Here is a 13,136-nt window from a genome sequence, read left to right on the forward strand (position 1 = left end):
CCGAATATGCCTACAATAACTCTGTCCATTCGGGAACGGGGAAAACCCCGTTTTTTCTTTTGTACGGCAGTCACCCTCGAACCTTGGAGTTGGATCCCCTCCAAGATCTTGAAACACCAGCAGTAGACTACCTGCATTCTACAATCACCCAAGCCTTTAAGGAAGCTGTTTCTCACCTTCAAAGGGCTGAAGAACAATACAAGAAAGGAGCAGATCAACATCGGAAGGAAGCCCCTCAATATCGAGTAGGGGATCAAGTCTGGTTATCCACCAAATATCTACCTCTAAAAGGGCCACGCACATTCAACCCAAGATACCTTGGTCCCTATTCCATCACTACCATAGTAAACCCAGTAGCGGTCAAGTTGGACTTGCCCCTGCACATGAAGATACATCCGGTCTTCCACGTCTCTCTATTAAAACCCGTGCAACCTCAAACCCGACTAACTAAATCTCCAAAACCTATCCTAGTTGATGGGGAACTCGAGTTTGAAGTCAAAAGCATTCTGGACTCCAAGATCTCCAAATCTAAACTATTTTACCTAATTGACTGGAAAGGCTACGGCCCCCAAGAGAGATCCTGGGAACCTGCTGAATATGTCCACGCTCCTCGCCTAATCAAAATATTTCACCGAACATTTCCTGACAAGCCAAAACCCCCGGAGAAGCCCGGTTTGGAAGCGGCCTTGAGGGGGGGTACTGTCATGATCTCTGCTTCCAAAAGGTCAGGGTTTTCCCAACTCCCTTGGAAGCAGATTCATAACCCAGGTTCTGAGTGCCAACCAGTCCCAATTGGGACCTTTTGGACCCAGTCCTGGCGCCAGTGGCACCAGGCTCATAAATATGCCCAGTCCCAGCGCTGGAAGCGCCGGGCTCATAATGCTTGGGTGGACTTACCTGCAGCAGACCATGCTGCTTACTTGCCTGCCAGTTGAGCCACTGATCCTCTTCTGTTTGGAACTACTTTTCCTGTTGGGTGGGGCAGGAGCCACTCCCTAGGTTCAGAACACTGGAACTCTTCTGGAAAGCAGGAACTCTTTTTTCTTACCTAGTCGTGGCTGTGGAAGGAGACACCTAAGCACTACAGGAAGCTATTTAAACCACACCCGATGGATGAATCTTGCTTTGCGTTATTCTGCATCCTCTGCAGCAGAACGCTCATCGTGTCTTCTGCATCTGAACCTGGGCCTAAGGAAAAAGGCTTACCATCCTGAATCCAGTCTTCAGCAACACCTATAAAGACAAGAAAGAACAGGTTAGCATTACGGTCTTCAGTGACAGCTCTTCACTTACCTGGGCCATCGGCTGTCACCAACGCCTCGCGCTGCATTCTGAAAGACAAAGGCTTACCTACTCTTCGTGCGCTCCGGAGGTCTTCACACTGCATTCCGGCATCTGAAAGACAAAAGCTTACCAACTCTTCGCACGCTCCGGAGGCCTTCGGCGCTGCATCCCGCATCTGAAAGACAAAACAAGGTGCGTTTAAAGACATTGGGGAACTTTAATACTCACGTGCCATTACTCCTTTCCCCATCTAACCCAGTGGGTATTCCGGCACCCTGCAGCCGCTCCGAACTTGTACCTGCAAAATAAAAAGACAGTTAGAGCGCATCGTGAAGCAGGCAACAAGCGCTTACTTACGTGCTTCCAGGCGCTTCTATTCATCACACGGGCTCCATCTTCAACTCACTTCAGCCCGTCATCCACCATCGCCGGAACCCTGCAAAACAAGAGACATCATTACTAAAGACTTTAAAGACATTAGAATTACTCGAAACTTACCGTTCGTGCAGTAAACGACGGACAGCAGTCCTCTGAAGTCAAGAGGCCTGCTCCCCTTATCCAGTGAAGAAACTGGTTACAGCACCCTGCCCCGAGGCAGATGGAGAGCACGGCGTTCACTTACCTAAGGTGAGAGCGTTAACCTTCGGGGTTCTACAGGAGAAGAGAAAGGGAAGAAGAGAGAGACATTCAATAACCCAGTTCATTAATCCCATATTTTCTATCTGCAGACATCTTACCCTTCGAGTCAAACATACAGTGCACAGAGGTCCAGCCCAAAGAGCCAGCCATGGGTTACACATCACCTTTGAAGATACGGTATATGCCCAGTCAAGACCGGTGCCTCTACGGGAATCAGGTGAGCGTTACAAGACAGTTCTAGCACACTACAAAATACAACCCACACTGTAAAGGAACACAGAGGACAGACAGTTTCACGAAGGAAAGGGAGGCACTCTGGATGCTGACAGGATGGTAGTAAGTAAAGCAATCAGTCTTAACTGTTCAAGGTTATTTGGTTTCAGCACCAAGGGAGCAAGGGGTCGTAAATGTTACTAGTTGCCTTCGGAGAAGGACGCAGGGGATAGATTAACAGTGTACCTGGTGCTTGAGATGATCTTGATGCTCGACAGGGTCGAGTCAGTTCCAGGACGCTTTGCAGCTTCTGCGACAGAGTTCAAGATGGGAGACAGCTGCGGTTATCAGGTTGCAGGCAGTCCGGCAAGCAAGGCCGTACTGACGGCTGCAGGCTGGCCTATATGGCGGCTCTGGGTCAAGAATTGTTGAGCTGGTTGGCGGATCTGGAATGCTCTGCGAGGCGTCTCAGACGGCTTTAGTGACTGCAGCATGACAACAGTCCGTGGTGCAACTGGTCGCGGTTCGAGGGCTCGACTGCCTTGAAAATGCCCTTAAAAGATGGGTGCTGGTTGATGCTTGTCGTGGTACTCCTCCTAGCTTCTTCGCTGGGCATGTGCTGTGCTTTAAGGAGGTCTGGCCAAAGCTGCGGAGAGTGTTTGCAGGCAACGGCCTTGTCCTTTGTTTAGAGACTCTCTGGCACTTCCCACCTAGGAAGCTTGCTGGCAGAACGTAGCAGGGCACGCTGTGTCCTGGCTGGCTACCGGTTCTGGAGTTGCTGGACGGGTCCTCTGAGTTCGGTATCTCCTTCTGTTCCCTGGGAGATGTTTAGAGGAGGGATCTTGCTTCCCTCTTGGAAATCCTGGCCTTCCTTCACTGGCAGGAGCTGTAAGGCAGACTGTAACTTCAGCCAGGGTCCAAATGAGTCCTCCTTCTTACTCCTTTCAAAGTCGTCGTATGATCTGCCAAAAGAGGGGATCAACCCTCATTTAAAGCCAAATTGGCCCTGTTGATTGGTGCAGGATACGTCTACCTTAATTGACCAATCCTCGGTCCCCACCAACAATCTTCTGTTATTCGTGAGGTCATAACCAGAGTGCTTTGCAACAGGAAAGGTAAACGCGTGACAACATGTACTACTAAGTCCCCCCCATCTTCCTGTCTGTTGTGGATCAAAGTGTCTCTCTGGTTAATTGAGCTCTCTGTGACTCCTGATCAAAAGCGCAGCTCTCCCTTGAAGTTATGGTGAGCATAGACTGTTTGTCCATCAAATTGTCAGTATGTGCTGCCACCAGCAAGCAGACAAAGGCTAGGGTGGATCCATGGAGCCTTTGATATTTCATTAGGCTGGCCATGGCAGGAGGAAGGTGTTGCCCTCCTCCTCTTGCTACTTTCATGTACTCTTGGCTGTTACATTCCAACTGAACATGACAGGAGGACTGCACCTGTAGGCTGTGTCCACCCAGAGTACACGTGACTGTGTTTGTTGTGCGGTGAGCATAGGAAAATGTGTGCAGTTTAGCCCCACACATTTTACGAGGTTTATCTCCCATCATTCAGTTTCTTTAAAAAATATCAAAAAAGCCCAGATGACTGCACACCCGCTGTGCGGATGGTCGAATTCCTCTCAGGAGCTGGATATATCGCTGAATCAGATGAGCCAGTTCACCACGGAAATAAATGTCCACCATATTGGAATGGGCATCCAGACAGCCAGCACAGGCATATTAGAGGTCCTTATTCTCTAACGGATTCTGAAACAGAAATGGTGCTGGCCGCCATGGCCCCAAAACTGCAAAAAGCTGGGCAGATGATGTCGAACCATGCAAAGAGGGGGTGTAGGTTTTGTGTGTTTGCCGTGATGAAGTGGCTTTGTGGTCATCATTCACATGACCTATGAAGGACATCCCAGGCTCTTCAAGCCAGCTACAATACTTCAAACGGTAAGCCAGGTCAACCACCTCATTTGGAAAAGCCCAGTATTCAAGAATTAAATTTCCCAGAATTCCTATTTTTATCAGAAGGAAAACCGCGACTGGATCCAGGAGAGAAAACTATAGATTCAGGGAGGAGGACTATCTTGATACCCAAAGCAGGTCCCCAAAGCAAGATATGGCCTTTACAAACGTCTCAAAAGGCCAGTCATCAACGCCAGGCAGTAAAGGACTGCAACTCCCAGAACACCTCTGTTGCATAGAGAAATCCGGAGTGAATCTGGAAAGTGCCCTTGTTAATTCCAGGAAAGGAAGTGCTTTGTACCCCACAGAAGCACCTCCCGCACCACAGACATTACACTTAAGCAGAAACTGCTCTCCTCTCCCAGTCACTACCCAGAGAGGTTGTGAAAAGCACAGCCCCTCTACGTGCAAAGACCAGATTCATAGTTCAGGCTCTCCTTCTTTACCACACTGAAAGGAAATCTAAGCAAAGGAAAACTGTTTTCTGGACACGCACACTCACAGGGGAGTCAGCCAGTAAGACGCAGAGAAAGAGCGCAGTAGCCTCAACCCAACCGGCATCAAACAAACACATAAAAAGATGCAGAATGTCATCTGGCGTATTTAAGGAATTCCTTCAATGAGACGGGACTAAAAGGCATCCCAGTTTATGAGCATGCTCAACGAGGTCACAGGACCTCGTCAGCCTCACAGGCCTGTTTGGCGTTCAACTGTTTCCTCTTTCTACTGGTTCTTCTTCCTCCCTTTCACTTCCAACTACCACTTCAACTCTTGAATTTCTGGCGGCCTCCTAGCTCGCCGACTTCTCCTTCCGGATGACGCTCCCCCCGTCCTCCTTTGCTGTATAGCTTAAGTAGCTGGCACTGCCCCAGCGTAATGTCAGTTCCATTGACCAGAGCTAGTCTAACACTATTCATGCTTGACTGTGGTGTTCTTGGGTTTTTCTTCGTCCCAGTACTTATCATAGTGAGACTGTTTGACACCTTACCATAACACATAGTCTCGGACTTTATCGTATGTAATGACGGGTTGGGTGTTATTACCCTGTGGGGTCAGGAGATAAAGGGGCCGTGTCCCAGCCTCACGTCCTGTTCCCAGGAGGGGAGTCCCTCCCCATGAGATCCTCCCGCATGTTACCACCCCTAGGGAGACTATTGGTTAGCAGCCTCACCTCTCTAGCCTCGGCTTTATTCTATTTGAAGTATCCCTGATGATCGTTAGCCGTACCTGCCGCCTGCCAGAACCCCTGGTTAACGTGCCCTGGCTGCATCCAAAGGTAACTTTGCAATCCTACAACGGCTGCCGCACCTCTTTGTGCGACCATCATTGCTGCCCATGTGCCCACAAGCATACATGCCCATCACGTTGTTACTGCCCGAACTGTGTATGTATAATCTGCTGTAATACTTGTATACCGGTGTTCGACTCCAACCATAAACAGCATCATGCGCCGTATGATCCTTCCTGTACAGTTTTGAGGCATGCACTCTACCTCCTCTACCAGTGTCATACAATATGGCCCAACCCACTATTATCCGCGCACGCACTGCCTCCACTCTAACTACCTCCAGCGGTCACAGTAATCATAAGCGCCTCGCCATAGTGTGCTTGGACTGATATCTGTCTTATCCATACTAATTACCTTTTGTCATGCACCGCCCCTGGAAGTGCTGGCAGAAATGGAAGTACACGTAATAGGGTGGTTCAGAGTCCCACAGTAACGCTCTAGTCTATTTCCAAGATGGCTGCCAACTGTTTATGTACAGGGATCTGGATACAATCTTTGCGTCGTATCGTCTATGGTTCCCACTCAGAGCTTCTGTGTTGTTCCAGCGACTTGCTCAGTTCAACGCTCCGCTACTATTTCTCTATCTGTACAGTTCTCCCAACGCTCTGTACTCTGTACACTCGGTGATTATTTAATCCCTTGAGGTATTGTGGTATTGTGGTTTGTTTACCTTTAAATTTTCGTCCTGCTTACTTTTCACGTTTTTCTCCCTTACTTTCCTTGGTTGTTTGCTTTTCTTTTATTTCCGTCTCCGTAGCCCTCCGTCTTCGGAGATCTACTTCTGCCTTGCACGGCGTTCTTCCTTCGCCGGACTGGATTTCTGTTCCTCGCGACGCCTTTACTCCGTGTTTGCCTCGCATACCGGCGTCCACCTTCATTTCTTTTCTATTCCTCGGCTCTGGTATTCCTCCACCTCATCGGAGCTACTTACTTCTGCTTCTTATTTTTCCTTTTCGGTATCCTACTGTAAGACTCTTTTCCCTCCTACCGCTAACCTCCAATCATACTATTCTTACCATTAACTTCCTATCATACTGAACTTACTGCTAGCTTCCTTCTATTCTACAATTATGTGAAGACTAGCCCAGAACTTAACCTTTTGTGGGACTATGAATCCCAGAGTTCTTCATTACTTACCAAGACTGGGTTGTTACGGAGAACGCTGTCAGCAGATTTCTCTTCCTGCGGGAATGCGATTCCCAGAGTTCCTCATTACTTACCAAGATCCGGATTATCACGATTCAAAGCAACTCCATCGGAAGATAGCATTTGGACCCAACTGCCATACCCCATCTACCATAGTTTATTCAGCCAGGAGGCTTTTTCCCTGATACTTTGGGTCCTGCTCCCTGGGGTTCACCTGGTCTGGTTTACGACTCCCAGTCAAGGTGGCCTCCGAGGGAGCATGTCCTTATCTTCATCAGAAGAAAGAGAAGAAGCTCATTGAACAGAGGAAACCGCGAACAAAGAAGGCATCAGAAACATTGGACAGTTCCATAGAGGAAACAGGTGAGGAGGAGTGTGGGGGATTCCTACAGGAGCCTGACACCTTTGTCTGAAAAGGGATGTTAACCTTCCTCCTGCGCAGCTCCTACTAGCCAAATCTATACTAAGTTGCTTTTAGTTTGCAACCACAAAGCAATCTTTCTCCCGCATTTGCAATGTTGCTTCTACCTTTATCATAGCAGCACAAATTGTCTTGAGTGTGCTTTAAAAAACTGTTTTAGCGATATGCTATTGCAAACCCATTCTAGCCTACAGCAGTAAAATTGTTTTTAGTGTGCTTTAAAAAACTGTTTTAGCGATATGCCACTACAAACCCAGTCTAGCCCACAGCAGTAAAGTTGTTTTTAGAATGCGTGAAAAATTGTATTAGCTTTTTTCCACGGCAAAGCCCTCTTGAGCTAAACTATCATTAGCCTATCTTGCAAAGCTGTTCCTAGTCTACGGCCACTGCAAAACTGCCTCAACATACCCTCAGCAAAGCTGTCTCCAGCTTGCCACTGCAGAGCTGTTTTTAGCCTGCCACCTTAAACTGATTCCAGCCCACCTCTACTAAGCTCAAGCTATGCAAAGTGACTACTCTAGCTCGCTGTTGTAGTTAGCTATATTATGCTAGTCATGATATTGATACTGCAACCCTCATGCAATCTTGGTTAACCGCAATCATGTTTCCCTTCAGTATTGTTCAAAATAGAGTACCTTGCATTGGGAATCATTTTGTAGCTTATAAGAATCGTTTGTCTAAACCGGCCTGTTCTCGGCACTTTCCAATTACGTGTCCCATCCATTCTTACCTACAATACTACCATTTCCAGCAGTCACCACACACCACTGTACCACTAGCCTTAATAACCCTATTTACTCTAGCACCTCTCATACCAAGCCAACCGCAGCAGAGATCACGCAAATCCCCCCTATAACTGGTAACCACCCTTCCCAACCCATTTTGGGAGAGACCAAATACCTCCGTCTAAGATCCCGCACTCGATGGCATGGTTATGGAAGCACGGCATACCCTAACTCGTATAGACAGACCCCAACGTTAGGCTCCCTCTGCCCCCATCTGCCTAAAATCACACCCAAACAATCCCACCCTATCTCGTGCCCTAAGTCAGCCACTGAAACAACTGTCCCTAAACAAAAACCCATTACCAACCTCAAAGGGGCAGTCATCAATGCCCGCTCCATAGGAGCGCATGCAACCGAAATTCACGATCTTATACTTGATTCTCATCTAGATCTCCTTTTTCATTGCCGAATCCTGGCCACACCAAGCCTCAGGCCCTCAGAGCGGATATGACTCACTCCCAGGGAGGCGGAGTTGCTATTATAGCCAAGACTAATCTCCAACTGAGGTCATGCCCCATTGAAAGTGTTGATGGTTACGAATTACTTTTAACCAAACTAGCTATCAACGAAAAAACCACTATTAACATTGTTGTCATCTACATGCAAATAGCCATCCTGAAATAGATATCCCCCTCCTGCTCGCCCCACTACTCAAACTCAATACCAAATGCATCATCCTCGGAGACATAAATCTAGGATTCAATGATAGTCGCGACATCAAAGCAGAAGCCCTTCATTCAGCTCTTAAGGATATGAGCTTTACACAACATATTAACACCCTACTCACATCAAGGGCAGAACCCTAGATTGGATACTTACGCACAACTCCACCATTATTGTTGATTCTATATCTCCACTCAACTGGACAGATCATTTCAACATCCAGTTCACCATTATTATTGATGAACCCCTCCCCACTAAACAAAAATCTACTCAAACTTATGAAGCTAGAAATCTTCGTAAGCTCACACCAGATAACATTAGCCCTTTACTGAGTACAGCTTTAGACTCGCCGTCAATCACCAGTGACAACCCATGTCTCCTAGCAGACATTTATAAAAACTGTCTTACTTCTACCATCAATGTGGTAGCACCCTTAACCACCAAAACGAAGCGTACCGATAAACGTTCATGTTTCTGGTTTAATGATGATTTAGTCGATCTTAGAAGAAAGAAACGCGCCCTGGAACATGCCTTCAGGAAAAATCCAATACCAGAATCAAAAAAATACCTTCCTAGTGTCTAACATAAACTACAAGTCAGCAATAATTTCAACCAAAGCAAGTGCCTATAATACGCGGATTAACAACGCAGCCTCTGATTCCAAAGAGTTATTTTCCATCTTGAGAGAATTGGAAAACCCAATCCCCATTACTAACCCTACTAAACCGAGCAAAGAATGGTGCACCACCATACAAGATGCTCTAGCAACCATAATTAAATTGTTACAAACTAAAATTACTACCAAAAAGGACCTGCTACCAATGGCAAACACCCTCTTAACCCCGTTACTAATACCAGCCCACTATTCGCCTTCACTCCAGTCTCCCAAGAATTCGTTTGTGACACCATCTCCAAACCTAAAGCTTCTAACTGCAAAGGAGACTCTGTCCCAGCTCACATAGTTAAATTATGCGCCCATGCACTCACACCCATTATTACTAACTTCGTAAATGCCTCATTAAAAGCCAATCTGGTCCCAGCAAGTACCAAAGAAGCCTGGGTCACCCTGTTGCTAAAGAAGCCTTCTCTAGACCCGACTGTACCTACAAATTACCAGCCAATAACGACAGTCCCCTTTCTACTCAAAATCATTGATAAAATAGCCTATAATCAAGTACAGCCCCATCTAGAAAACAACCAACTTCTTGGCTCAAGACAATCTGGGTTTAGGCCAAACCACAGCACCAAAACGGCTCTACTGGACCTCAAAATACAAATGGACACCATTAGAGACTCAGGCAAACTATGTATCCTCCTGCTATTAGACCTTTCTGCTGCGTTCAATTTGGTGAATCATGATAAACTTGTGCCACACTAGCTAATGACTTTAACTTCTCCACGGATGCAACTATGTGGATTAAATCCTTCCTAGCTGACCGAACCTCTAAAGTCACTATAGGCAAGGAAGCAGCTGACCCCATCCCCATCCCCATTGGAGTGCCACAAGGCTCTTGCCTTTCACCCACAATTTATAACGCATACACTAAGCTCCTATTCTCAGCCTTAGATGATATGGGTGTCATCTACACCAACTTTGCGGATGACACCCAGATCCTCATCCCAGTCTCAGGTAACTACACCCACGACACCTTACTCATTAATAAAATCTATGCTATTATCCAAAACTGGATGGCTCTAAATAGCCTTTGTCTCAACGATGAGAAGACCGAAATTATGATTGTGGGCTCCCAATCTAACATTAGTACCCTCCACCCTGACTATATATCCATCAACATCGATGGTACCACCATACCAGTCTTGAAACAAGTAAAAACCCTAGGAGTTTACTTGGATGCTAATCTTTCCATGACTAAATACATCAGCAGCCTCTTGTCCACTACAGCATACACAGCGAAATTAATTTTGCTAAGCAGACAATTCCTCACCCCTACTAACTGCGTTACCTTTGCCAGAGGGCTGATTCTCTCGCGACTTGACTATTGTAATGTTTTACTATTAGGTACCTCAAAATCTAATTTCAAAAAATTACAACTGATACAAAATAAAGCCCTAAGAGCAGCTCTAGGCATCAGGAAATCAGACCATGTGTCTAAGATCAGGAAAGATCACCACTGGCTACCTGTTGCAGAAAGAATCATCTTTAAAACACTCTGCATAACCTACAAATGCCAACAGGACACATCTCCCAAGTACTTAAATGAAGCCATTCAAAAAAAAGTATTCACAAGAACACTAAGGTCCAACAACCTCCGATTTATAGAGACACCCTGTTACAAGAATACTAAAGCAGGGGGCAACAGCTTCCAATACTTAGCCCCCAAACATTGGAATGCCCTCCCCAACAGCATCAAAGAAGAAGGTTCCTTCTCTGGATTTAAAAGAACACTCAAAACTTGGCTCTTTAAATAGAAGAAAGGATAACGGTTTTGAGTGGGTGTAAATATGCTTCATTCAACCTGTACCATCCATCTTTGTGTATCTGAATGTAATCCTGTTTTTGAATGTCTGCACTGTGTAATATGTGAATTATTGTAATATGCTAATTTTTGCTCTGTAACCACGCCGTGATACCTAAGGGTTTGGGCGTGTAACAAATGTAATAAATAAATAAAATGGAAATGGGCTACTCTCTGGGGAGAATTGACATCATCTGGTGTATTTACACAATGGGCAGTGCTTGCAGCTCCACCCAAATAGTCTAAACTAAACAGTACCATTACCAGTAATTGTCTATTCCTTTCCATTCCTAATAAATACATAACAAATTCATTTTTTGTGGGGGTGTCCTAATTTATTGTGAGGCCTTGCTATGGGGAGTAGTGCAGAATAACCTGATAAATCATGTGTGTGTGTTACCTATCTTGTTACTCTAGGTGGAAGCCGTGCAGTTAATTGCGGATGGCAAAGCACCAAATATATCGCAGCCTGATGACGGGGCCACATATGAAGGAATCCAGAAGAAAGACAATGCAAAGGTGGGTGAGAAGCGTTGCGCTTTGTGATAACACTAGTGCTGTTCACCACTGGTAAAGCGCCCAAAGCCAGGGGTGGACATTGCCTTTTCAGTACCCCTTGCACAAATACCTGGAATGCTTGGATTTACACTTCATCAAACATTTTTCCCAGTAAGAAGTGCAGTGTTTGAAATGCCCTCCAGTTATTGTGAATTAAAACACTGTTCAAGTTAAGTAGATAAACACACAAACACGTTTCTGGAAAAGTAGCTGTTATTAATTATGATCCAGTGGCAGCAGTTTTTTCCCATGCACAAGTGTGTTTGATAACTTGAAACTATAATTGATTCAAAGCCCTCGATTAATGGAAATCATGTACACTTCCAACTTCTTTTTAAATAACTGCAGTTGTGAAACATTGTGTTATCTGGGAAGTCTGATATGGGCCATGAAAACAGTGGGTTTTGGCTGTGGTGTTCCAGAGTTCACCTGCTTTACTCGCAAAATGTCAGTTGTGTCAGATGTTGGAGAGCCCTTGGGGTGGAAAACTGGGGGCTTGTCCTGGATCGGTTTACTATTCCTGAATGTAAATGCTTTGTCAGGTTCGTGTTTCCTGTTGCACCCTCTCCATGATGTGAATGAGGCCTCTGATCTGCATGCAGGAGCATTGCAGAGTCTCCATCATTTCACAGCCCTCTTATCAGCCCGTAGAAAGAGCGCAAAACAGATGGGTGAATGAGCTCAAGAAGTGTAGCTTGCACAGTATGGTGGTACCTTCCTTTTCTTTCTTGCTTCAGTGCAGATTTGACTATCTGAGTTTCATTGCACTTTTCACACATTGGTTCTGGCTGAGCTAGCATTGCCCTGGTTGCTGTAAATTGTGGTCAGTGAGTGAGTTTTTTCCGCACTGTGTGTTTTATGGTTCCATGATGCTGATGGGTTCCAGTTCATGCTTGACTGGAGCGTTCTTGAGTTCTTCTTCATCCCAGTACTTACCATAGTCAGACTGTCTGACACCTTACCATAACACATAGTCTAGAGCACCAGGAGTCATCAGCTATACCAAGGCATCTGCAAATTGTAGTTTTCCAGATACTTTGGATCATGCCTCCAATGAGCCCTCACCAGTAATTATGCTGGCTAGGTCTACTGGAAGTTGGAGTCAAAACAACTAAAGTTACAGACCCCTGAAACTCATGCCTGCTTGGACTCCCACTGGTTTCTTGGCAGGGCTGTTCCTAAAGCAGTCATCAAAGCCCGTCCCAGCCTCCTTCCTCCCTTCTGAATTTTGCCATTGTTTAGCCACAGCCACACCTGACCCAGGCTCACCCGACCGAATATTGGCTCCTTTTCAACTCTGCAAGGCCATTAGGTGGTGTGCCACGGGATAGCACCACTTTGTTGTTTTCATAGGGGGGTGAGATATCAAGACTCTGGTGTCTGAGGCTCACGTGCTTACTCGTTCATGGACTGCTGTATTTCAATCTGCTGCTTTTGCACCCAGGGTTCAGATAAGAGGTTTCATACCCGGAGTGAAATTACTGAGGCTGGGTAACTGCTAGAAGATCCTGTAAGCATTGGTCCAGTCTGAAAGTTGTATCGTTGTTGTTACCACATGACTATTTCTAACTGCCTTCTTCCTGCAGTAGCCATCTTGGGTGGGGCACACATCTCCATTATTAGTCTCAATTTTCATTCTTTTATTGGCTCAAAATCGAACCTTACCCAATTAAAAACAAACATCAAGTGCTACATAAATGTAAT

The 13,136-nt window shown here is 46.0% G+C and overlaps 1 protein-coding gene across 2 annotated transcripts in view; it reads left to right on the top strand.

Moving 5' to 3' along the window:
• The window catches only part of ALDH1L2 (aldehyde dehydrogenase 1 family member L2), an 836,174-nt gene that overhangs the window by 254,279 nt on the left and 568,759 nt on the right, over positions 1-13,136 (top strand). For both annotated transcript variants that reach the window (XM_069629899.1, XM_069629898.1), the window contains exon 5: positions 11,292-11,393. In XM_069629899.1, coding sequence (XP_069486000.1) covers positions 11,292-11,393 — 102 coding nt within the window. The remainder of the gene's footprint in view (positions 1-11,291; positions 11,394-13,136) is intronic.

This window comes from Ambystoma mexicanum, chromosome 12, assembly GCF_040938575.1.
Source record: "Ambystoma mexicanum isolate Mex_15411 chromosome 12, UKY_AmexF1_1, whole genome shotgun sequence".
Classification (NCBI taxonomy): Eukaryota; Metazoa; Chordata; class Amphibia; order Caudata; family Ambystomatidae; genus Ambystoma; species Ambystoma mexicanum.